The 27,095-nt window shown below is 34.5% G+C and overlaps 1 protein-coding gene across 4 annotated transcripts in view; it reads left to right on the top strand.

The window, feature by feature from the left end:
- PPFIA2 (PTPRF interacting protein alpha 2) overlaps positions 1 to 27,095 on the top strand; it is a 446,295-nt gene that overhangs the window by 396,599 nt on the left and 22,601 nt on the right. For all 4 annotated transcript variants that reach the window (XM_054580164.1, XM_054580163.1, XM_054580167.1 and 1 more), the window contains 5 exons: positions 11,856 to 11,937; positions 15,651 to 15,851; positions 22,856 to 22,918; positions 24,263 to 24,292; positions 26,025 to 26,218. In XM_054580164.1, coding sequence (XP_054436139.1) covers positions 11,856 to 11,937; positions 15,651 to 15,851; positions 22,856 to 22,918; positions 24,263 to 24,292; positions 26,025 to 26,218 — 570 coding nt within the window. The remainder of the gene's footprint in view (positions 1 to 11,855; positions 11,938 to 15,650; positions 15,852 to 22,855; positions 22,919 to 24,262; positions 24,293 to 26,024; positions 26,219 to 27,095) is intronic.

The following is a 27,095-nucleotide window of genomic DNA, read 5'->3' as shown; positions in this document are numbered from 1 at the left end:
ATCTTCATACTTTCAGTCTTACCTTCCTGTAGTCCACTCTTCACACTCCAGCTAAAGAGATCTATCTAAATCGCACTTTGGCACCTGCGTAAGATCCCTCAGTCATTCACTGGCAGCCCTAGGATACATTCCAAATGACTTTATGTGGCCCATAAATTCCTACACTATCTGGTCCCTATTTATCTCACCAGCTCTGTTTCTCTATTTCCCATGTATTTCCTATTGTGGTCTAAATATACTTAATCCCTATTTATTGTTTTATGATTACTCCTATATCCTAGTGTGCATGTATTCTGTTCCAGTTCCTTCCTCATCCTTTGTATAGTAATGATAGTAATCTATTTTATATGTAATAAATATTTAATAACCACAATGAGCAGTTATAATATGCTAGCTTCCGTCTAAGCATTTGATATTGTGTTATAACTTAATTTTCACAAAGCCTTTGAAGCAGAAACTGTTATTTCCATCCACACATGAGGAAATGTGGCTTCCCAGGCACTGTGGTATACAGAAGGGCAGATCTCCTGAGCTCAGGTTACGTCTGAATCATTTAGGATTTCAGGGTAAGACCACAATTTAAAGAATATGTAGTTCAGTCTTTCAGTTGGACCTTGAATGCCCTACCTAATTTAATATGGTCTATATAGGGAGTAAAAATAAATTCCTCATTCTCTTAATACTCTGTAAAAAGTAGCATATATTTTCCCTGAAGAACAGTTTCTTACCCAACTCCATTCCTTCCTTCAAAATGGGCAACAAATATATTAAAACCAAATACCTTTTTTAAGACTGAGGGGGTAGGTAGTTTCAAAGCACAAGATGAAGCCATGTTATAAAATTGACTTTTTCTGATATAATTAGCCCTACATAGTATTTTGAAGTTTGATATAACAATGGTTTACTAATAGGTAAACAATATAAAATTAAAATGTGTGCTAGAATCAATCTAACACTATTTATTCATAAAACTTACTGAGTCGGTGTCTAATAACAAGGATGATTTAGTTCCTTTTCTAAAAAGAAAAAGGAAGTGTCACTAAGGTACATTTAAATGTAATGCTGACATCTTAGTCTAGAAAGAGTTCTCCATATTTGTTTCCACAAACATAGAATGTTGCATTAGCTCTGTATTGTATTTTTTATAAGATCATTAAAGATGTAGTTGCTTTCCACAGTTATTTAAAATTAGCCATTTGTGGAGCAAGTTTCTTATCCTTGTCTCTGCCCATTTAAAGTAGGGCGGTGACGATGCATGTCCCATTGCTGGGGTTTTATTTTTTAAAAAAGTCTTTACCAAAAGACATTTCTTTCAGAAACATATATATATGTGTACATATGTATATTTTATGCATATGTATATACAAACATACTATTAAATGTTTCTTTCTGAATTATATGATCGAAATTTTAACTTTGGGCTTGACTGAGTTGAGTTTGCTAGGCAAGTGAATAATAACAAAAATCTTAGGAGAATGAAGATCCTTAACCTCTTTTAAAAATGTCTCTGAAAGCATTTTGAAGTGAATATTAACTTTAAAGAAAAATAATTTTTAAATTAGTGTCATGATGAAGCATATTTAGAAGTTCTGAACCATTTGCTTTCATTTATAAGGATTGGTAGAAATGTGCTTGGCGATCTATTTTATCTGTATCCCGTTGCCTGACTTTATATATAAAGCAACCCCTGCCATTACCCTGGGGAGCTCTTATATCCACCTAGCTCACCCCATCACAGCCTGACCTTTAAGTTTCATAGCTTCATCATTTTCAATATCTTTCTCCCTCCAACTCCGATACCTCCCATAATCACATTCTGAATCTTGTCTTCCCCCCTAAGTCATTCTGTTCCACAATTACTGATTTAAGCATGTCATTCCTTTCTAACTGGAGTCCTCTCTTTTCAACGTGCTTTATCAACTTCTTCCACTATGGTATTTTTAAAAATTACTTTGCTCTCCCACTGCATTAACCCTATTTCTATCCTTTTTTTCTACCCTTTCTTCTATTTACATTAGACTCCATGTCCATAATTTCAACACAACCAAAAATTCCTAAATTCCTTTACCCTCTTCTCTTGCTCATACTCATGTGTCATGAGCACAGCCACTAATGAATTTTCATTCTCCATGTCTGGATGTGGGCACCTCAGTGCAGTGGAGAAAATTACAGCAGGCAAATTAGCATCTACTTCATTCGAGATTTCAGCACTGCCCAATAATCTCAATACTTTTCTCTCACCAGTCTTCTTTCTGCTCTCTGCAGCTTTTGTTAGATACCTCCACAGCAGAACCTGCATCTTGTGCAAATGAGCTCACATGCTACTATAGAGGGAGAGAATAGAGAAAACAACTGATTACTCACAATTATTTTCTAACACACCCTGACACTTAGCCCATCCTTTTTATTGTTACAGAAAACCAGGCTTTTGTCTTCTTACTTAAGACCATCCTTCCATTTTCTCAATTATATTGTTTTGATTCCCCACTTGATCTGTATCGTCAGATTCTGCTCCTTTCTGTGGTATGGCCATCACCATTTAAACGTTGTCAGATTTATCCTATTTAAGGAACGCCTTTCTTCATTCCACATTTCCACTCCAGTTACTACCCGTTCACTTCTCAGTCTGGTGCTAATGACCGATTTAAGACTATTTCTGAGTTGTCAACTTGAACCTTCTAAAGCAAGAGGCAATTATATTCCACATATAAAGTTCATTTAGTGAATTTCTTCATGAGAAGTTTTATATCCACAGTTGACTAGTTTATAAACAAGTGAGGGCCCATTCATTTAATAGGGAATCTAGAAGATCAAAGTAAGACAACTAAAAAGATTAAGGCACCTGTTTTGAAAAATAAGACATATGTTAGCAGGTAATATTTTCTTGTTGTATCTGCATGCATGCTGATGTTCCCAAAGAAAACATTGTGTCAATAATTTGATTTGATCTTATTCATTAGATGGTAACTTACCTTATTCTTTTCTCTGAAAATTAAAATTTGTTATTTAACTATTACTTACAGTGGTCTTTAATGAAAGAACATTTATTCTTGACAGAATATCTCTCACTGTTATCACAACCTTGACAATTTTAAGTGGAGAGAAAAAGAATTATGAGGTTATATATGACTATAAATAACTGCTTGTAGGAAAGAATGTACTAATTTTTATAATATAAATGAAACAGTTTATCCAAACTAAAAAATATATTATTGCATACATACATCTTTGATATGAATTTATAATATATTACCACAAAATCTCTGAGTTACTTATAACTATCGCTTTTTCTTTTTTGCAGAACATATATTTTAGAAAGTCATGAGCTGAAATACTTAATATTCTAAAGTGAGATACCTGCTCAATGTGGCTCTTAAACTAATTGACTATGGAAGAGAAGAAAGTCCATAAACACTGAGAGAAATCAGATAACTTACACAAATTGATAACAAACATATTAGAACTTTAAACAATACTTTTTGAGTGATACTTTTTAATTTATGTTTTGTTTGTTTTCATCATTTCTCATGTTTTATGGTTAAGGTGTTTTTATTGGAACGTTTCCTATTTTCAAAAAACCGTAAATGAAGATGTGAAGAATATTAACATTCCACTTTGTGCATATTTAATTTGCTTGCTTTATTGGCGAGCAATTCCTACATAACTGGTAGGCTGCAGAAGATAGTTTTGTCCACAGTATTTACTGGACTAAATTCTTTTGGCAGTTTTCATATAAAGCTCAGAAATCACCTTGTTTTCAAAACTCGGAAAAGTTCACAGGTTGTGCACGTGAAACCTGTGTAATTTTGTTAACCATTGTCACCCCAATAAAGTCAATAAAAAGGAAAAAAGACAAAGTGGCAAGGGAGCAAGAAGATGCGATGAGAGCTTGTGGACAGGGAAGAGCTACTGTCATGGATACAGACTGTGTCTCAGGATGTGTTCAGAGTGTCAGGTCACATTCCTCAGACCCACTCAAAGCCTGGGGAAGGAATATGGGGAAAATACAGGTATCTAATGTAAGAAACTATAGCAAAAGTGGGAACATCTTCTCAATCATTCATGTCCTTAATTTCTCAGGATTACTATTTCAGGAAATGAACATTGCCGTCATAAAAAAAAGAGGCTCTAAAACATCACCATATTTCAATGTTTTGACCATCATTCAAGGGAGTGGGATTTGTGTGTTCATGTACAGTGGCTTGTTATTTGTCCTAGAGAAAATGAGAAGACTTTCCTTGCAATTGCTAACAAGAATGAGCAGTGTCTAGATCATATTTCTAAATATAAGAAGTAAATTCTCTATTGAATCTAAAAGAAAAGAATCACAGGTACGTTGACAGGAAAACCACCCTACTCACCTAGAAACTATCTCTTTTTGGTCTTAATTTACTTAATGTTGCATGTATGATGTAAAAAGTATGCATTACATTTCTTAAAACATGATGGTGCCAACTTGTATGGACAATTATGTTTTTGTTTATTTGAAAATTTAAAGAGCTTCCCATAGCTGTTCCGGTGCTATTGTCAAAGAATATGTGTTTTTTCATAATGCCTATTTAATAAAATAATACAAGGTTTCTCTGAATGAATGCGTTTGGAGGAGGCATGTGCAAGGTGTTCCATTGCCACATCAAGCTTTTCTTTATAATGATTATGCAATTAAAAAAACTTACTGAATTGCCTTAGTACTGAGATAGGAATTTCTGCTTCATATTTTGTTACATTAAATGTATTTTATGAGTTGTAGTAAAAGTTTTATTTTTAAGATTTATTCTGTTATGCTTGCCTAGAAACTATAAGATAATATTTCCATGGCTTTTTGTTAAATTATTTAAATTCCATATTCTCCCAGTGCCTCTACTATATCCAGGGAACAAGCAGGCTTCTTTAATACCACACTTAAATCAATGTTGGTTTTGTTATGATTTCTGATAATGTTGGTGAACCAACCTCATTCGTTATTAATCTTCAGAGCAACACTCATCAAGATCCATTCTTGTAACTGCCTCTTCTATTGAAGAGGATTCAGTTGGCACAAACTCAACATTTATCTTGCCAGACTAATACAGGAAGCAGTACAGTGGTGAGGGGAGAAGAGTGATAGAATTTTTTATACTTCCTCATATTCTGACTATGGGCACATATTACAAAAATAAAAGATAGTAATTATTATTATAACACCTGCTATAATAATACAATTTTGGACCTGGAATGCACAAATTTCTTCCTGCCTCTAATTAAGTTGAGGAAATTCAAGATCAGAATCTCTTAATAATTTTGACCTAATCATGTTTGAGAACTAGATACAAATATTCTGATGTTCAAACTAGTTCTTTCTTCCAGTTGCTGTCTCCAGAAGTCTGCTGTACTTTTTCTTGAGCCCTACCTGTAGGCTTATATGGCTGTATGTGAATCTGAGTGCCATTTAGTAAGTTATTTGCTTCTACTTGTAAAATAACCCAGGAGTGCCCTGAGGTAAAGAATGTTCTCTAACAGGGAGCCTGGTTTCCTACCGGGATATAGTAGAGGCTGGGGAAAATGTGGTCATGCATGTTTCAGAGTGGCTCATTTTCAAGAGACAGACTTACTGGTCAACTATTAGAACTGCCCTCAGCCTGATCATGCTTTTGGACGCAGTGAGTATGTGTGTCTTGGTGGAAAAAAAACGACACCATATTTTTCTCATATCTGAGCTTTCACACATCTGAAATAATGCTCTCGTTTTATTCCATGGCTTTCTTTGGATTGAAATGTATCCGTTAACATTTCTGTGCTTTTCTTTTCCATCCACCCTTCTCCATCTCATGAAAAGCACATCTGGGTAAGTTGAATCACAGTGGCTGCTGAACATGTCTATTTTCAGCACCATCCTCTTTTCTTTTATCTTTAGTATTTCTTTTTTCAGTTGTAACACAAGCTGCACTGCCTCTGACCTAAAACAAAAACTGTAAAGTGTACTTATTTCCACATCATGAAAGTAATCATTGGTTCAGAGAAATGTTCCTATTTGAATTAATTATGTTGGCCTTCCAGGCACTTATATTTTTTTAGTTCTATTAGACACATGTCAACAGACATTCCAGACATCATTCTCCCTAGTTCTCAAGTCATTCTCCAGGAGGCAGTGTGGTAGTCAGCGAGGCCTAAGTAACAGCTGCAGGCTGTTGGGGTGCTTCTGACTGTGTGGCATGATCGAATCTGCCTCTGTGTTCCCTAGTGCTTTGTGGTTCTGCACCGCACTTGGATTCAAGAAACAACTTTTGTCAATGTCTAGAACTGCACTTAGCTCGCAAGGGTAAAATGCTGGATCTTCCCCAATAGAACTTACACACTCAGATTCCAAAGTCGTCTTTGGTTTTGGCTAAACCCTTTGGTTTTGTATTCTTTCAGTTGTTTCCATTACCTAGCTTAATTTTTAAAACTTTAAAATGTATACTATTCAGATTACAGTTTCGAATTTCAAATCTTGCCCTTTGAACTAAAATTAGAGTATGTTACCTATTCCTAAAATAAATTGTGGTTCAAAGTAAAACGTATTGAGCATAATTTTATTTTTATCTTTTATTTATTTTTATTTTTATCATTTATTCCCCTATACACTTTTGACTGCCACCTACCTCCCACTCCACGCCCCACAACCACCACGCTGTTGTTCATGTTCATTGTAATTGTTTTCTTTTTTGCTCAATCTCTCCACCCACCCAGTGCCCCTACCCAGAGCTGTCAGCCTGCTCTCTATCTCTAAGACTGTCTCTATTTTGCATGTTAGTTCAGTTTGTTCATCAGATTCCACATATGAGTGAAACCATATGGATACTTATCTTTCTCTGACTTGCTTATTTCACTTAACATAATTTTTATAAAATATTTACATTGGTATAAACTTTTACATTGGTAACATGGTGATCTATTTAAAACATTTTAGATGAGGAACCATATTGCTTTTAAATTCAAAGCCAAAAGTTGAGGGGCGGTAAATAAAATGGCTCCAATGACAACCTGACCAGTATGGCTCAGCTGGCTGGTGTTGTCTCAACAAAGCAAACATTCACTGTTTCTGTTCCCAGTAGGAACTCATGCCCCTTTTGTGAGTTTGGTTCCCAGTCGGTGTGCGTACGAGAAGCAACCAATTGATGTTTCTCTGCCACATCACGTTTCTCTTCCTTTTTTTCCTTCCTTCCCCTCTCTCTCTCTCAAAATAAGATAAAATAAAAAATAAAAACAAATTAAATGGCTACAATGAGATGGAATTATCCAGGAAGCTATGGAGAATGTCAGTAATTGACTATCTGGATATTTATTTTTCCCTACTGTAATTTCAAGTTATAGTTAGTACTACTAATTATTTTACAATGTAATATTTCTTCCAGTTAGGAAAAGTAATGAAATTAATTGAAACTCTAATAAGTGTTCTTAAAAAATGCAAGACAAGATCTGGGTACAGTATTGTTCCACACTGCTGGCTGACTGCAAGTTGTAAGAACTTACATTTTTAAAATAATAAATATTATTACATTAGATTTTAAAGCATTGTTTTCACATCATCACATAATATTGGTCTTCTTTTTTAAATTGTTTTTAAGTTTCATGAGGAAAATAATCCCAAGAAATAATACTTCATTTCTGTATCTGTTTTGAATGAAATATTGAAAAGTAATAAATACATAATGCATTGTCATTTATGAACTCTAAGGAACTAATATAATTGCTTTAATTCTAAAATACAGTTTCTTGTTGTCTTGCTTATGCTTCTGGAATGTAAACATTTTGAACCTCAAAATCATTTCCATAGTACAATTGCTAAAAGGAAGCTCAGGAGGTTAAAATGACAGAAGATACAACAAACAGTGAAGATGTGTGAAAATTTGGGGTGGAAAAAACATTAAATTAGAAACCAGAAGGCAGGAGTTTAAGCCCCAAATTTCCTATTTGTTTGCTGCATACCTTTGAGTAACTTATCCTTTCTGTACTTAATAATATTACTCTCAACTTCCTACCTTCACTTTAGTATGAGAAAATATGAATAACCTCCAAAGTATGAAAATGATAAACTTCAAATCTGAGTCAAAGGGGGCTCAAAATTAGGTGAAGTACTAACATAATCCAGTCTAAATAGTATACAAATAATCTGAAAATTAGCAGTGTTCCTCCAGTAAATCCCCAGTTAACTACCAAGAAGTGATTGGGGAGAACAGGCCACAGTGTTTTGCAAAAGTGAAATTATTCAATGAAAGGTAATAAAAGCCCCTCTAGTTTTCAATGGTGGCATGAGTAATCGTATTGTTCCATCATGTTGGTGCATGTGTGTTTATACCTTTTTAATGGTTTTGATTACTTTCAAAATAAAGTGAGAAATTATGTAAATCCCAACTCAAATTCACAAGTAAATTAAATTTCTTGTCTGAGACTTGCTATTTCAAAGCAGCTTGAAGAAAAAAGGTTTCCATATGAATGATCTTTGGTTTTAATGAAGTCAGATCGTTTCAGTTCTGAAAACCTATCATGTGTTCTTAGACTCTAAATAAAACACTGCTTAAATACGTAATAGGCTTTTACATGCATTGCATGTGAAAATGTGCCATAGTAGGGTACACAAATGCATACACTTGTACATGCACAAAATCACAGTGTGCTTTGGCTTTCCAAATGAAGTCAAACATTGATGTTGGATTTGAAATTCAATGTTATAGAGGTAAATTGTATATTTAGGTAATCAAAGTTCTGAAGCAACTGATTGAGATTTGTAATATATTTCTATTTAGAATAATTATGTTAATTAAAATATACATTTTTAGCTTGCAGATGTTAAAAGAAAAAATTGAAGTGAATACTCTTACTAAAGGTTATGTAATGAGAGGCTATGATTTAAATGCAACAAACAAAACAAAGAAATACAAAATTTTGAAGGACCACAATGTTCAATGATTTTTTCAAAAAATTTCATGGTTAAATTTCTGTTCAGAAAGAGAACAGAATTATTTGAGCACTTTGGAATGACTCTTAACCAGATTCCCATCACAAATCCCAAACAAGGTCAGACACTTGGAATCATGTGGAATGGGTACTATTCTGACAAAGTGGCTCAAAAAAATGGACTACTAAAATACATTATGGGAAGCAATTTACCAAAACAAAAGTACCTGAATGTAAGCACTAGCTGACATGTTCAACATTCACAACTATTTATTGAGCTCCTTTTTTTGTGGCTGATCTTGTTCTAGATGCTTCAAATTTACCTCTGACCAGAATATATGAAACATTGCTCCACTTTGAACTTATTTTCCATTAGGAGATGATAGAGAGGAATAAATGCCACTCTATGGTAGAAGATAAGATAAAAACAATAAAGCAAGGAATGGAGATATGGAGTCTCTGGTGGGGGTTATGAGAGGGAGGGTAAAAGACATTCAGAAAGAAAGCAACATTTGAGTAAAGATTGAAAGTAGGTAAGGAACTGAGCCATGTAGACATGGAGGGAGCAAGGATTTAAGACAGAGGGAACAGCAAGTGCAAAGTCCCTGAGGTAGAAGAGGCCTGGGATGTTTTCTAGCAACAGCAGGGAAGTCAATGTTGCTAGGTGAAGTCAAAGAGATGAAGAGAGTAAGGTGGATTTTAAGAGCTGCTTTGGCTTTTATTCTCAGTGACACAGTGAGTTATTGAAAATCTTTGAGCATAGAAGTTATGTCATCTGACTTAAGTTTCAGCAGGATCACTCTAGCTTGTGTGGAGCATTTTTTACTAGGGAACTAGACAGAACTTCACAATTAAAATGTTCTAATTTTTAAAAATGGCTTTTAAACAACTCATATAATTTACTTGTGAAAATGGTATGTGCTTTCTAGGTTCTGAGTTCCTATTTACTTGTTTTCTTACTAAATGTAGAATAAAATGACTATAAATGTATATTTGTTTCTTCCACTTTAATGGAAGAAACATTCACCTGTCACATAACCAAAAGTGTTCCTTTCCATAATGGATATAACATTACAACTCTTAATAATGCTCTTCACCTCTGTAGAGATCTATTCCAAAGGAAGTCTACTCTATACTTTCTTGCATGTATTCTGCACTCAGTCCCGCCTTTATCTCTCAACCCTTTTACTACTCACCCTGCTTGGAACGCCACCCCCATCTCCTTCCTACCTGCCCTCCAAAGCTCAGTCGCCACCAAGACTTCACCAATTGTTGCCATTGCTCTTGGCCCCCTTTCCAAAATCCTCACACTTAGAATGTGCATTACCAATTTTTAACATCTCTTTGTATATTTTATTATGTTTTCAGTTAGTTTCATGTGTTTAGTTTTTCTATTTAGCCAGGGATCTCCTGGAAAACTGGGTCAATGTCTATTTCTCAGGTCTTGGCTCACAACAGGTGTTCAATTAAGTACCCGATCTTTCGTTGGTTGAGCCTTCAACCCATTTTTATAACTATATCTGTCACAGTGAGAGAAGGCTATTAGAATCTGGTTTTCAATGAAGGAGTGGCATGGGGAAGCCCGAGGAAGTGGGTAATGGCAGAGCAAGCCCGGTGAGAGAGCCCTTGTAGTTTGTTGGATTCCTGGCATCAGTGTCGCTGTTCCCTTCCCCTGGTGCTGAATAGCTCCCTTGCAGAGCTTACCCATGTTTTCTTGCTATCTCATCAAAGGAAAGAGCAGTTGATTTATGTGTCTCTTCAGCACCTATAAATTCGATTTTTGTTTTGTCTCCTTACTTATTGTTCACGCTGTATTTTTGATGGTACCAACTTTTGAAAACACATTAACCCCTTGTGTTGAAAAACATTTTTGATTATGCATTTTAACATATTATAGTCCACCATAATAAGTAATCACTTGATTGATTGATTGATATAATCTGGAGCTCATATAAGATGTTAGTTATGGACTCTAAAACACAAAATACACACATTCAAAAGAACAATTATTCTATACTTTTTAAATTATTTGTGTGTAAGATCAAAGCATACTAAGGAAGAGAGAACACATTTTTGCTTTTTAGTATGGTCCTGGAGAGGTATATATAGCAAGAACACAAATTTGCTATTTCAATAGTGAGCAAACTCAAGTTGGTTTTGTCAAACCAATATCCATCAATTCTAAAGGTTCAGTAGTAAGAGCAATGATTAAAAATTACATTCATCAAGGCTCTTTACAACATTTCATTGTCAGAGAAAAACATTTGTTGTTATTGAGGTATTTTACTTTCTTTAAAAACAGAAGTGATTATAAATGGAAATAAGAGGACTATTGAATTTCACATCTTATATAGCATTGTTGTGATAGAAGTCAATTTACCTTGGAGCTTTCTTCAAATGAGAAATAATTTTGTAGTCTAGACAAAAAAACTAACTCCCAAGATAGCCACATGGACCCAAAGAGAATGCTAAAATTAAGCACATCATTTGAATGTGGCTAAAATGACCAACTGTATTTTCTGCCTCTATATACAGGCATTTCATCTACTGTTAGAATAATAAAGGAGAGTGAGCAAAGCAGATGGAAGAAGCCGCATTTAGATCCCACACTCTATGCTTGAATATGCATATTCTTGTTAAGGGGATGTGACATTGGCTGTTAATATAATTCATCTTCTTAGTCCATTAGCGTTTAATGGTTGAATTTTAGTGAATAAATGTTAGGGAAAATTACTTTTAGATGTCAGTGTTTCATTTCTAATAAAATCAATGAGTGATTTGCATGTATTACTCACAAGAAGGAAGAATTCTGTTATTCTGTATTATCTCATGAACAGCTTATAAAGGATTACTTTATTTTTTAAATAATGTAATTAAAAATAATCACAGTCATCTTTTTTCCATATTACATGACTAATAATCTTTGTCATATACTTCAGGCATGAACTTCTAGAAGAAGCTCGAAGAAAGGGATTACCTTTTGCCCAGTGGGATGGGCCCACTGTAGTTGCATGGCTAGAGGTAAGAGAAATAAACCAGAAGATTCCTAATTCAATCACTATTAATTTGATTGCTTTTCTTTCTTTTCTTTTCTTTTATTTATTTTTTAGAGAAAAAGATAAAGGCAGGTTTCTGAAATCATAGCTTACTAATAGCCTAGAATAGCTCATAAAAGTTTCAGAGAAGAGCTATCTCCATGTTTAACACTTTTGTGTTTTCCAAGACATCACTGCTACCTAACTGCATAGAGAACTGGTTCTTTGCTTGGAGTACAATTCCTGGACCTAATTTTCTAAGGCCTAGGAGCCAGCTAGGTTCAAATACTTGGAATAAAGCAGAATACATATGCTCTTTCTCCCTTCTGTCTCTAAGCAGGATGTTATGGTGAAACAAGAGCTACACTCAGAATTTCCTGCACAACACAGGAATCTGAAAAAATTCAAAAACACCTGAGCAGGGTGGAGGGCACCAGGAGCTGACTAGGACAATGAATGACATCCATATTTAACCACAAAGGGACCTTCATGATACTTATCAGTAGTGTTCACTCCCTGCTTCCATCTAGTTCTCTAAAGGGGGCTTCTAGAAGCTGCTGGAATATGCCATTGTTAGGGCAGAGAACACAGGCTTTTTCTGCCTGACAGAGGCAACTACAACTCATTGTTTTAAATGATTTTGGATTATGAAGTCACCCATCTTCATTATTATATCATATTCAAAGCTAAAAAGCTAACCAATGAGGAAAAATAAAACCCATATGAGTTTTAAATTTTGTCTTATATAAATAGATATAAAAACATGTTTTGCCTTTTTTTGCTTGGACTAGGAGAAAGAAGCTGTGTCTTACTCTATTGTCTCAAATCTGTTGGGATTTTTAGCATTTTAGTAATTGGAGCTGATTCTTTGAAACATGTCTTTAAAGTTACTATATTTTAAAAATTAACTATAAAGCGAAATGCTTAAGCAAGTATACCTCAATTTTGATAGCACTTCTTTGTTCAGTTTCACTCAACTAAAGTGAGATACACTTTGAGAGTTAGTTGCTATTTCAGCAAGTGATGAACAATCCTTTTGATAAAAGAAAAAATAAACAGATATAGTGACATTAAGGGGCTAGGAAATGAAAGGTAGTAAAGTTTGTGCTAATTAAACCTATCCTGAGCACACAAAAATTGCTCATAATGTGCTTTGTAACTGAAATATGGTGAGTGAAAGAAGCGATCCAATGAACGAAAGTTCTTAACTCACCTCAGTTAGCACCTTGTGTGCATACAGCCTGCTCAGAATGACGTCAGCCTCATGCTTCACACACCATTTATCCACATCAACAACTTGTAAAAGTCTAGTCAGAGATGACATTGAGAACAATGTGTTGGCAAACATTTGAGTAAATCCAAATATATCCACAAGTTTTTGTAGAAATCTAAATATCGTACTTAGAAGAGAGGAGGTAGAAAATAATTAATGTCCAGTGAGGGTATATTTGGATGTTTAGTTATACTGAACAAGTTGAGTTTATAAACTAAGAGGTCAAGTCCCCCTTTCGGTCATATCTAATCATGCCTGTCAAGGTAGGTCTATTCCTTGTGTCTAACCTGCTGGAAGAGTCTATGAACGGTTCAGTCATGCACTGCACTTAGATTCCTCCTCTCCTTTCTTTTATTTCAGTCATAGCCAATCCACACTGACTCCAAGATTTTACTTTTTGTTTCTTTGTTTCCCTTATAGAGACAAGTAGCCTTCCAGTATACTAGGCATTTTTAAAATAAAGGCTATCATCTGTATTAGTTATCTATTTCCATGTAACAAATTATCCCTATACTTAGCATTTATTTTTCTCATACTTCTGTGGGTCAGGAATCTGGACATGACTTCGCTGTGACCTCTGTTCAGCTTCCCACAAGGCTACAAATTAAGGTGACAGCAAGGCTGGCAGTCTTCTCAAGGCTTGACTTAGGGAGAATATGCTTTCAAGTGGACTCATGTTTTCACAATTGTGATTCAGTTTCTTGCTAGCTGTTGTTCAGAAACATCTGTTCTTTGCCATGTGGGCATCGTCACAAGGTTGCTTATACCAGGGCAGCTGGCCTCCCCCAGGACAAGAGCTCCGAGAGGAATGAAGGGGAGAGGACTGGCAGGGATGAAGCCACAGTCTTTTTGTAATCTAATCTGGGAAGTGTCATCCCATCAATTTTATCATAGTCTCTTTCTTTTAAAAAAGCTACTGAGGCCCTGGCCACATTGCTCAGTTGTTTGGAGCAACATCTCATACACCAAAAGGTTGCAGGTTTGATCCCCAATCAGAGCACATAACATCAATTGTGGATTCAGTCCCTGGTCTGTGCCTGTATGGGAGACAACTGATCAAAGTTTCTCTCTTACATCTCCCTCCCTTCCTGTGTCTCTAAAAACAATAATTAAAAATATCTTCAGGTGAGGATTAAAAGAAAAAAATTTCTAAAAAGTCACTGAGTCCTGCACAAAACTCAAAGGAACAAGGTTATACAATGGCAGAAACTAATAATAATAATAATAATAATAATAATAATAATAATAATAATAAAGCTGAATTCCTTCATTTTACAAAGGAGAAAAATAAAGCTGAGGTTTAGAGGGTTAAATGGCTCACTGATGACAGAAAAGGAATTAGATGCAGCCCAGGCCTTCTGATTCTTGGCATTGTATTTTGCTGATTTATGGTTTTTCTTCTTCCTCTTCTTACTTTTCTCACTCTCATGCTCTCTCTCCTTTTGCTCAATCTCTTAATATCAACAAAGAAAATAGCCCTCTAGTATTTGGGATATTGAAAACCCAAAGTTTGAACTGCTCACCTTCATGAGTCCCCCTTTCTCTTGCTTCATTGCTAAGTAAGAAGTATGTCTTCTTACCCAAAACTCATGATGCGGAGAGGTGGAGAGAATATTCCTTTATCAAGTATATGGAATTGAGATGTTACAACATGCATGAGAATTGGCATTCACCCAGTGCTGTGCTCATTGTACTACTGATTCATTTGTCTCTCAAGAACATCACAGCAGATTTGAAAAATTGAAATTCCTAATCTCTAATTCATTATTCATGTTGTTATTCTGTTGCTAAAGTTTTCCACATGTTTATAATGTTAGTGTCTTTCATTGGCACATTTCACTCTCCAAAAATATGTTCATATAGAACACCTAATTAAGTTTACACAACTACCACATAGTGAAGGTTGTTACATGATGAACGCGGCTGAGCTGCACCATGGGCTTTGATCAAACTTGTGTGGCTGGAGGTGATAACGCTGGCTCTTTCTGGGACAGAATTTCTCTGCACTCAGAATTCCAAAGGGGAACTATAAATTGAAGTCACTCATTAAACAAATATTGACTGTGCCTTTATCAAATACAGCCTGTAGCTGTTCTTCTTGTCCTAACTCCAAGGGGAAACTTGGTGTTGAGCAACGATTAATTTTATCCCTAATAATAAAAATTAGTTATTAAATTGCAGATTCTGGAAATTAAATTTCAAAACTTTATCTTCCTCACTGTTTACCTGGTATTTTTAGATAAATTATTCAATGTCCCTGTGCATCTGTCTTCTCTGGGGAAAATAATCGTAACATCTGTCTCATGTGACAGTGGCAGTAAAAGGGTTCATACATGTAAGGTACTTAGAATAATGCCTAGCACATCAGAGACACTGAAACGTCCATTATGGTTGTAATCTGTGAGTATGTGCTTTCTATCCAACAGCTCTGGCTGGGAATGCCTGCCTGGTACGTGGCAGCCTGCCGGGCCAACGTGAAGAGTGGGGCCATCATGTCCGCGTTGTCAGACACGGAGATCCAGAGAGAAATTGGAATCAGTAATCCTCTGCATCGCTTAAAGCTCCGATTAGCAATCCAGGAGATGGTGTCTCTAACGAGTCCTTCAGCTCCTCCGACGTCCCGAACTGTGAGTCAGTTTGTGCTCCTTCCCTCTTGTAGGGCTGGGCAAATAACAGCATCTCTGAGTCCACAGATTGAAATGGTGGCAGCATGCATTTCCATGTCAGCGTGAATTTTTCTGAAGAGATTTAGCTTGCTCTTCATTAACCTTGCTGCTACTTCCAATAGGTTTTCAACTGGGGAGCTGAGGTTTTTATCATATTTGAAGGCTACAACCAAGATAGATTTTTGAACTAGTCTCTAAAGTTTTTTGTTTCTTCCAAGCAACAAGACCCCAAGATCACTTTTTCAAAAGATGTTCCTTTATTTTATGTAATTTGACATTTCAAGGGATTAGCTATTGGCATTAAGTGCTTTCTGAAAATGCAATGCTTAACTCACTACTTCTGAAGCAGTTTTCATGTTGATGAAAGTACAAATATATTTGATGTCTTATAAATACCAAGTTGAATGCCGCCCTTCAAAAATCTGTTTGCTTCTCATTGAAAAACCCCTATTCTTCTCATAATTTTACCCTGTCCTAATATTAGGAGAGAACAAAATGTCTAAAAAATGCATACCAGATGAAAAATTTAAATACAAAGAAAAACTCCCAAATGATTTTCATTTTTTTCTTTGTCTTTTCCTGAATTATATATTTTGCTGATAAAGGATATAATTGCTGGTGTTAACTGGACTTCTCTGGCCCCATGTCTTACACGGAATAATAACATATTGAAAAAGGGGATACATTTGAGTAGTGAATAAAAGACAGAAAAGTGATATTATGTTATTGAAGTGTTTATATGTGGTCAGGAGCACATGCATGCAAAATTATTAAATATTTCTAGCCTTGCAAAATTAAGAGCATTTGAAGTTTCAACTTCAAGATGGAAAATAGATATACTTTATTATTTCTATTTAGCATCCTAATTCATTTCTTAATGAAAAATAGAGTAATTAAGCACTATTTCTCTAAAAAGTTCTAAGCAAACTAAAGGAATTTAAAAATGATTAAAGGTGAAGGGATTAGCCAAAGGACATATATGCATGACCCATGGACATGGACTATGGTGTGGGGATTGCCTCAGGGAGCGGGGTGGGGGGCTGGGTGGAGTAGAAAACTGGGAAAAACTGGGGATAACTGTGAAAGCAGAAACAATAAAATATAACTTAAAAATTTATTAGAAGTAAGTAAATGCTCAGTTGTTCAGAAAACAGTCAAGTGTGGAAAGAGTTTAAGAGACACTTCATAATCCAGCCTCGCTTCACCTCAAGGGCTTTATTTCCCCAAGTTAGGATCCCAACAACACAGGCTACTTTGAGTTTCTTAAAACTTTTATGTTCTTGATTGACTTTTGGCTTTCCTGATGGATCTTCTGCCTGGAATAGTCTTCCCATTCCAGGATTAACCGTCCTCCAAATCCTCCTTAATCCATTGATTCCTGACTGTCCTTTTTCTACAAAGTTTTCACAAAGCTTTCAAGTCTGGGTCTGTTTCCCTTCCTGAGTTACTACTTTGGATACCTACGAAAACCATTTTATATTGTTCTCTCCTTGATTTAACCTATTCAGGGCCAAGGAAGAAAATTATCAGATTACCTATAGTCCCCAAGCCTTTAATTCAGTGGCTGGTAAATTGTGGATAATCAGTAAATACTCAACTTAAAAATGATGAATGTACAGGTCACCCTACCCACCATCACAAAGGGTCTGAAATGTGTATGGGCCTGATTCAGAGAGGGTGGCTATGGTGAGGGGGGTAAGATGTTTACCAATAGGCTTGGTAGGAGGTAATATATTTTAGTTTCTAAATGTGAGATAGAAGCAAGGTGCTGTGGGATTCCATGAAAGGAGAAATCACTTCTGATTGAATAAGTTTCAAAAAGGAATCAACATTTGAAAGACTGGTCATATATTGTTAATTATAAGTTTTTTCATGGTTAACTTTTTAATAAAGACCTTTCTTTATGCTTTTATAAAGATGAGTTATTTTGTACTTTTAAAATGTAGTAATAGAGCATAAATATTTTCTTCAGTTTAAAAACTACAAAATTCTAATATCATTTTTAATTGCTGTATACCCGCTTCATGGAAATACCATAATTTATTTAACTAAATCCCTAATAGTGGACATTTTGCTTATTTAACAGTTTTCATTGTGTTTACAATACCATAGTGGATATGTATGTAGCTATGTTGTCGCATAAACTGTAGTTATTGCCAAAGCAGTATTTGAGTGTTGGCATTATATTCTTATTAATTTTAGTAAAAGGTGAAAGAATTATGCAATCTGAAGAGAAACCAGAGTATATTCTTATCACTTTTAAACCTTGATTGCCAAATTGTATTGTGTAACTTTTTTCCTCCCTTTGTTAACATGGATTACCATGTTGCTTAAATTTAATTTTTTTTAATTACTGGTAAAGTTAAATTTTTTTCATAAGCTTATTGACTTAGTATTTAAGTTAATTATCTACTTACTCATTTCTAGCATATTTCAAATGTGATTTGCTTTGCAAAAGAAATAAAATTACGTGAGGACTTCTAGTAATAAATCCACTGTACCAAGTGAGATGAAAACATACAAAAGTTGAGGTTTTTTTTTAATAGACATGTCATCCTGTCTTTCAGAAAACTATATTTAGTTCAGATCATACAAGTTTGTTGTAAGTTTAGGTTTGGGTTTGGGTTCCTCAGCCAGGTATCTTGTGCATTCACTGAAGCTCTCAAGAGGAGAAGACAAGGTACTTGGGCTTTCCTTTTTTTTTTTTAACTGAACAGAGTGGCAGCCTGATGCTTCCTCCTTTTTTGTCTATGTAAAATGGACTAAACCATCAAAAGGAAACTGTAAAGTTTATGTTCATTATTTCTTTGGTCCACTCCTAATCTTCCAGCTTTCTTTCTTCTTCTTACTGATGTTACTGTAGAAGGCCTCTGACCTAATAGAATAGAAATGGAGATGGCAGTTAATGGAAATATTTGGTTAAAAGGATGTCATAGAAAATAAATTTTAATCCTCACCCAAGTATATGTTCATTGAATTTAGAGAAGGGGAGAGGGAGAGAGAGAGGCTGATATGAAAGAGAAACATTGATCGGTTGCCTCCCATATGCACCCTGACCAGAGATGGAACCCACAGCCTTTTGGTGTATGGATGACGCTTCAAACAGTGGAGCTACCCAGCCAGGGCACATTTTTTAAATACTTTATTTTAAGTAAAAAAAATGTAAATGAAAAAAATATGTGAATGTTCAGGAACTTTCAAATTTAGATGGAACACCTAAGACTTTCTTTGAATGTGATTTCATTGCCTGGAGTTCCACATTATTATTCTTTGATTACCTCATCCATAAACATCTTTAATTTCACTAGTTTGAATTTCTTTTTAAAGTAATAACTTCATGATATTTGAAGCTTATTTGAGTGCAAACTTCTCCTGGACATTTACAATTTCTTCCCAGACTTTGACGAAGCTGTTATCTCATTAATAGTGTGTTTTAAGATTTGCCTATGTCTAGCCTTTCCAAATAATTCAAATGAGTGTTAACACATGAGCCAAATTTCTTTTGGTTTTCACTTCATGTAATATTTATTTAAATTACCTAATTTTTAAAAATGCAATGGAAATAAACAGGTTTAGGAGCAGTTACAAATCTTTGGTAAAAACAAAATTCAGCAAATTTGAGCAGATATGTAAGGCATAAGACAGACATTAGTCTTTCTTATGGGGAAATAGAGACCATTTATTAAACTCAAGGTTTGCTTGGGTAGAGACTGCTTCACCAAATTCCTGACCATATTATGGTAATAGCCAACATTAGTGGAATACTTAGTAAGTGTCAGTCCCTATTCTAAGTGCTTTACATGAAATAACACCTCACAGCAGCACTATAAAATAGGTATGTTTATTTTATATATATATGTATTTTACAAATGGAAAAGCTAATGTACAGAAAGGTTAAGTGACTTGTCCAAAGTCACACTCCTTTGTGGTTTTGCCCCAGAGTCTGTGATACTTACATCTCCTGCTTCCTGAACCTTCCCATTTTCCTTCTCTTCCTACAATGAGAAATAGATTCATAAAAGGGAATATGTAAATCTAGGCCATTTTGAGTGTGAAAAGTAAATTTCAAGTCAAAGTACTCTGTAATTCAATCATAAACTAAAAAAAAAAAAAACTTCAAAAGACATAGGTAGTAACGGAAATTACTTCCCGCTAGATAAGTTTTAGAATTATTCTGAGGTCTAGTTGCTTTATTTATTTTATTTTCTGACAGCAAGAGAAAGAATTATTTTCCCCTAATTATATTTCTTAAGTTCACTTTAATATTTATTTTTTATGTCATAACTTTCCTCTGAATGATTTAATTAGGTGAGTGCTTTAATAGTTCACATTCTTTAAGAATTTTTCTCCCCGTTCTCATTTGAAAATACTATTTAAATATTCTACTCCATCTGGGCTAAGGTGAGGCACGGGGGCACATCAATTTGTTAAATTACCAGATAGTTGAAATTTCATAAATCACCTGTCAGACTCAGGTGGTATTAGCCACCAAAAAATGACGAATAGCTTGCGTTCTCCTGCTCAGACAGTGGGGGTTGCAGCATGGACTGCCAGGGGCAGTGAGAAGATGATGCCCCTTCTCACTGTGTGGTTCTGTGGTTCAGTGGCTCTCAGAGAACCACAACCAAATTACACGATGCTTGGGCTTCATGCTCCTCCAGCCTATGTTTTGCACTTTCTTTGTCCTCAGACCAAGGCACCAGTGTCCTCATTCCCTTTGGTGGCTCAAAGCCTCCCATTCTAGCTATCCTCTAAGATAGGCTCTTCGCTGAAACTCCAAAGCTCTAAATCACGCCTTTATGAGTCACCTAGATGAAAGCTCCATCCCTTAAATTGGTGGTGAGAAGAAAGAAACCTGAATAACTTACTATGTGTGGGCTTGCTTATAAAATAAACTCGTGAAAACCTTGACTAATGGCTAATTAATTGAGCTGTGTCAAAGCCATTTTATGAGTAACTGTGTAAGATTGTAGCGTGGGCAGTGCCCCCCTCACAAGTAAAATTACAGATTAAAGGAGAACAACTAATGCATAATTTCAGAAAGTTTGCCAACCATACTTGAGAAAACTGCCCTGGATATAAACTCACTTTGCATATAAAGATACAGATTCGAACTATAGCTTCCAGCACCTTGCCCATCCCAGAATGTGGTAACAGACTGGCAAATACACACTTTCAGAAAAACTGTGAGAAGGATTATACATGTATGACTTCCAGAATGAGAACGGGGAGAGCTTCATTATTTGAATCCACAATCCAGTTAGAGGCTACAGAAACCATTGTAAATCCAGATTCATTTAAATGAATTTCCTATAAGGTAGTCATCACTGAAGCTCACATCAAAGACAGTGCAGGCGCCCAGCAATGCTCTGTGATCACTGAGCATAAAGGAAAGGTCACTAAAAACAGTTTCTTCCAAGTGATTTAATGATTCATATATTGATACGAATTTCCTATTTATAATGAAGATCATTCCTAGAAACTGGGGGTAGAGGGTAGGGGCTTTTAGACATGGATGGCTGTTGTAGTCTAAGTGTACTTTACAAGTGTGTGCAGTTTTATTCTATAGGAAAAAATCAGATATATTCTAATTTCCAAGTGGTAGGAAAATGAGAACTCCATGCATATATATTATGGCTATTTGGGGATTTTTGTGCCCATATGATTTACTTATAATTATGAATATTTACTATTCAGCTCTCTTGTGTTACTCAATTACATATATGAGTAATTCTCTTATATATGAAATTTATCTTTTATCAAATTATATTCATCATTTTAGTTTCTTTGTAGTTACTTTTCAAATTATGTTAAATTGTATTATTTATAATAGAAGGAAATTCAAACATGACACATGAATGGTAGCAAAGGCTAGAGAGAATTATGTTGGTGACTTATGTTGGACTTTCAACCCTGCTACTTCCAATTCTTTAAAGCTAGACATGTTCCAGAGCAAGTAACAAGCAATAGGTAGAATGTAAATCCCATTGTATCTATAGGATTGATGTACTTGGACATCCTTGCAATGTTCTTAAAGACTTCCTAGGGAGAAGGTGGAATTTGGTGAGAAGTTGTTCCCAGCAGCCATTGACATTAACTATATGCCTGATCCTTTGTGTTACTAAGTGCACTTAGGTTTAGAAATTGTACATTATTCAGGGTATGGAACAAATATCTTGGGTTGTTTCATTTAGAAAGTAAATGATACATCATAATAGAATAGTACCTGCTGGAGAGAAATTTTTCTTTTACATCGTGTTCTTTATAATGATATAGGAGACTGCTGAAAAATTAGGAAACTAGGGTTTTGTAGTATCTGACAGTATTTAGTGAGGTTGAAAAATACTTTTTTTTTTAAATCAAAAGTAACGATTTCACTTTCTTTTCCACTATAAGAATAAAGGAAGACAACATATTTACTGAGTTGCAACAGGAAGAACACATTTGGGAAAATCTGGCATTGATTTCCAGACAGGTCATAACAATGCTTTCAGCTTTGTATTAACAACCAATTTTCTCTTTCCAAGGACATTGAAGAATCAAAACTCTGTGAATGCAATATTGGTAATAACACACCAACATACATGTGCCTTTGTTTTCTGAAGAAAAAAATAAAAAACACACTCTTCTACAATTCAAATTTATTGCACTCTCCGTGGATCCAACAGCCACATACCTTTGAAATGGAAATTTTGAGTAAACCTTTTTTTCTAATTAATAAACAGACGTATCATTTTAAATCGATCTCACATGACCTTCACAGAATGCCTCTTTCTATTTAATCTTTTTAAGTAGAAGAAAAGGGAGCTCTGAGCCAGCCAGCAATGCTGTCTCTCTCGTGCATGCTGTAGAGGCAGGAGCTCTGTGCTGTCGCTGTGGTGCTGTTAACTTACCCTGGCGCTGCCTTTCTTCTTTACCGCTGCTGCCCTCCCCGGACCTGCCGCTGCCGCGCGGCCTCCTCCCAGCCTTCAGGCAACGTTTGGGTGACCCATGAAGAAATGGAAAATCTTGCAGCTCCAGCCAAAACGGTTAGTCTTTATGGGTCTGTTAAGCCCGAAGATAAGTTATTTTGTTGTTGTTTGGATGATAAAACTATTTTGTTTATAAGAGTTTGAAGTAATGGGGTATGTTTACGTAGTGTAAAATAACAACTAACATTTTGTGTTATGGTTTCAGTGTACCGCTCTTGGACATTTTTAAATGAAGCAGTGCTAGATTGTGGTAATGTGGTTAATATCCTAAGTGTATGTAATATACAAACAATAATTAATAATAATAACAATTTATATATCTGTTTTGCAACATTGGTAATAAATATCACCTAGTATTGGGCACATTCACAGGTAATACGTATTACCAAACCCAATTAAACTTGTAATAGAAAAGTTTAGATTGAATGCTTATTCTTAATATAATAATTTCATTTTTTGTACTTTACCCCATTTCAGATATAGCGTTTGTCCTTCCAATCCCCCCCCCGAAAAAATATTCTGTTCATGTGATATTCAAAGACCAGGATTACAAAAATTCTTGGTGACCCTGATCTAATTGTCCACCTTTAAAAATACAATATTACGTATAATCATTTTTCATTTAAAGTAGCAAAGTTGGGCACTGTATGCATTTTATTCTTGGCAACATTGTTTTAAATTTAATGTTCCCTCAGTTGTATCACTATTTGAAAAAAAATGATTATCTAGTTTATGGTGGATAGAAATGCCAATGTCGTGCACTAATTACATTTCTATTTCAGCTTGATGTGTAGGTTTTTGTCTTTTTTAGTTTTACTTGTTTTTGGCTATTGTTGAAGTCTGTTTGATTACCACAAAGCTTTGTTAGAGGGGTGCAGTTACTTTTCCACATTATGAATTTACTTTATATAAGATTTTTCCATCATATATATTATGTATGTGTGTGTAACAAAGAAACACCAATACGACATGGTATACTAAATAGCCTAGGGGTGTAGTAGGCTATTATACAAGAATATATTTTTATAATATATGTGTGTATATATACACATTTGTGTGTTATATGCTTTTATATATGAGCAGAAGTTTTTATTATAATTCATTACATTTGGAAATTACACACTTTGAAGAATTAAAAAAGGTTTAGAATTACCAAATCAAATGTGTCATGAAAATCCCATATGTAATATGTATGTATTTAATTTTAATTAGAAACTATGAAGTTGACTTTGAATTGCTGAATTGATTACTGTGGATCTGAATAAGAATCTGTTTAGTTTTCTATGTCATAATTAACACTTTCAATAACAATTTTGCTACTGCTAGAAAAATTTCACTACATTCATTTAAAATTAATTTATACTTATCTGCTTTATTAATCATTCCCTGCTGCTAACACAGAAAGAATCTGAGGAAGGAAGCTGGGCCCAGGTAGGAAATTCAAATGCTTTAAAACAATACATTATCAGTACATTATTAGAACATAAAGCAAGAAACTGTTGTGTTACAATATTATAAATCTTCCCTTAGCTTAAGGTTAAAGCTAATATGTATATTTGATTTTATTATATTTAATTATATATATCTTTCTAAATCACCATATTTTGCCAAGAAAATGATTACCATTTCATACCTGTTCTCTTTTAAAAGGGAACTCTCCTTTCTTCTTCAGAAGAACCAACTGTGTCTTAAATTTCTCTGAAATCAGCCGTGAATATATTTAACCAAGAATCATTCAAATTGGATGTAAGCTTGGGGAGAGAATTAAGAATGTATTTGGAATCACATTTGCTTTAAAGTGTAATGGAAAGGTTGTGAGGATCCCCGTTGGAGGGGCATGGTCAGCATTGTGACTGCAACTCACAAGTTACTCCCATTTATCGAGATGGCAATACAAGGCAAACATATACTTTAAGCAAACCTACGTTTGCAACAAAGTTGTACGTTTCTAGCATTTCTGCATGTTGTATAACTGAAAGAATTATAGTCATGCACCACGTAATGATGTTTTAATCAATGACATACCGCTTGTACAACATGGCCTAGGTGTCTAGTAGGCTATACATTTAAGTTTGTCTATGTGCACACTGTGATGTTTGCACAATGATGAAATCACCTAAGGATGCATTTCTTAGAACATATCTCCATTGTTAAGGAGCTCATAACTGTAATGCGTGTTATAGTTAGTGTGATTCAAACCTTTGACTATAAGGAAAATTTTCAGTAGTTACGACTAAGCTATATTTAAACATTAAGTAAATTAGCATTGCTTTAAGTCTTGATTTGGTAAGAATTTCGTCATTTAAAAAAACACACACAAAAAGAAAACATGTAGATTTTCATTAGAATTGTATGTTATAATTACATTTGTCATTTCATAAGGAAAAACACTATACGATTAATAGTAATAATCCTTTTCAAAAATTGGTTTAGAGATGATGGTTGATACTACTTTTTATTTTGGCTGTTATTAACGGCATTTGGTAAGATCAGTTCATATTGTTATGTTAAAGAATTAGATTGTCATTCTTAGTTTTTTTGCTCACGCCCTGCTTCTTTGAGTCTATATTGATTTCTAAAAAAAGACTGATTCTTTCCAATAATCTTTATGAAATATGGCCGCATGCTTCACTAGGTAATGACAATTGTCCACATGAAATTCTGCATTCAATCTCTCCAGTCTTGTTGCTCCTTTCTTCATTCGTTTACTGAAGTTTCTATTTTCACATGAAGACTTGCCATTTTACCATAGCAGTGTCATACCATTGAAGAGAAGGAAATGGTGGAGTATTAGCTAACAAATAAAAATAAAATAAAATAAATAAACCTATTTATATAAAAAATCTTTAAGCTCAGCATTTGTATTATACTGTTATTTCTAATTTTTTTATTACAAATGCATATGTGTATAAAATGTAATTTTTTTGAGAATACAAACTGAATACCATCATTTCCTATAGACAAGTACTTTAATACATTCACACAGAGTTCCATTTTGTACCAAAGTAAATCAGATCTTAGAGACTAAATATTATTTCTGCTTTGTTTCCATTGTTTCCATATATCACAGTAATTAAGTATCAGTTACAGTAATAGGCAGGATCCCCCAATTACCATCTCATTTTATTGGCTAAGAAACTTGACTGCTATAAAACAATTCTAGTGTCCGGTTTTTCTACAGACCCTGGCATATGGAGATATGAACCACGAGTGGATTGGAAATGAATGGCTTCCCAGCCTGGGGTTACCTCAGTACAGAAGTTATTTTATGGAATGCTTGGTAGATGCAAGAATGTTAGACCACCTAACAAAAAAGGATCTCCGTGTCCATTTAAAAATGGTGGATAGTTTCCATCGGTACGTTTCTTCCAAAGAGGCATTAAACAATAAATAATGTACATATAACTGAATCAAGAAGAGATGTTTAGGAAATAGAAACTATGTGCTATTCAAAACACCTGTGAACATCTACTTGGCAAAATATTTTCATGCAAAAAATTACAGGGCCTATCTAATATAGAGCTGTGTTCATATTATGTGACCAAAGCTTATAAAATGATACATTCATAAAATTCTCATACAGCATAAATCTTTTTTACTGTAACTTTAGGAAATCCCATACTTATGATTTGTACCTGTGTATGTTTTCATATTTGAAAATTACTTATTAAAAATAAAATTAAGCCAGTGTCAAGTATAAATATATGTGGTTATAAATTTTATAACTTAGGGATACACTAGAAAAAAATTTAAGACAGAATTCTGCTTCAAAGAACACTTTGTGTTTTGTTTTGAACATAAATCTTTTAGTGATTATGCTTATTTGTATATTAATTTTCAGAAAAAACCTGAATGGGTTGTAAGACAGCTGTAAACACACAGATGAATAAAATGCAACTTCTTTTTTCAAGTTGTTTACCATCTAGATGGTGCAAAATGCTTGTTATAATACCATGTCACATATGAAAAATTGTCAGTTGGATTGTGATTGTTTTATATATAGTTGATTATGGTGATTAATTAATGAACATAAATCTGGATGATTTTGGCCTGGGAAACTGTATTTGGTCACATCTTGTTCAACATTAAATTAGGGACTGAAATGAAAATGATATTAAAATCAGATATAATGATAAAAAGTTAGGATAAAATGATAATAATTGGGGCTCTTTAATCAAACTTAGAGATATTTTGAATCCTATACAGTTATTAACAACTGTTGGATTAAATTTAG

The sequence above is a fragment of the Pteronotus mesoamericanus genome, unplaced genomic scaffold, assembly GCF_021234165.1.
Source record: "Pteronotus mesoamericanus isolate MK-2021 breed Mesoamerican mustached bat unplaced genomic scaffold, CSHL_Meso_final contig_56, whole genome shotgun sequence".
Lineage (NCBI taxonomy): Eukaryota > Metazoa > Chordata > Mammalia > Chiroptera > Mormoopidae > Pteronotus > Pteronotus mesoamericanus.
The sequence above is the reverse complement of the archived record's forward strand: the minus strand, read 5'-3'. Positions and strand labels throughout refer to the sequence as shown.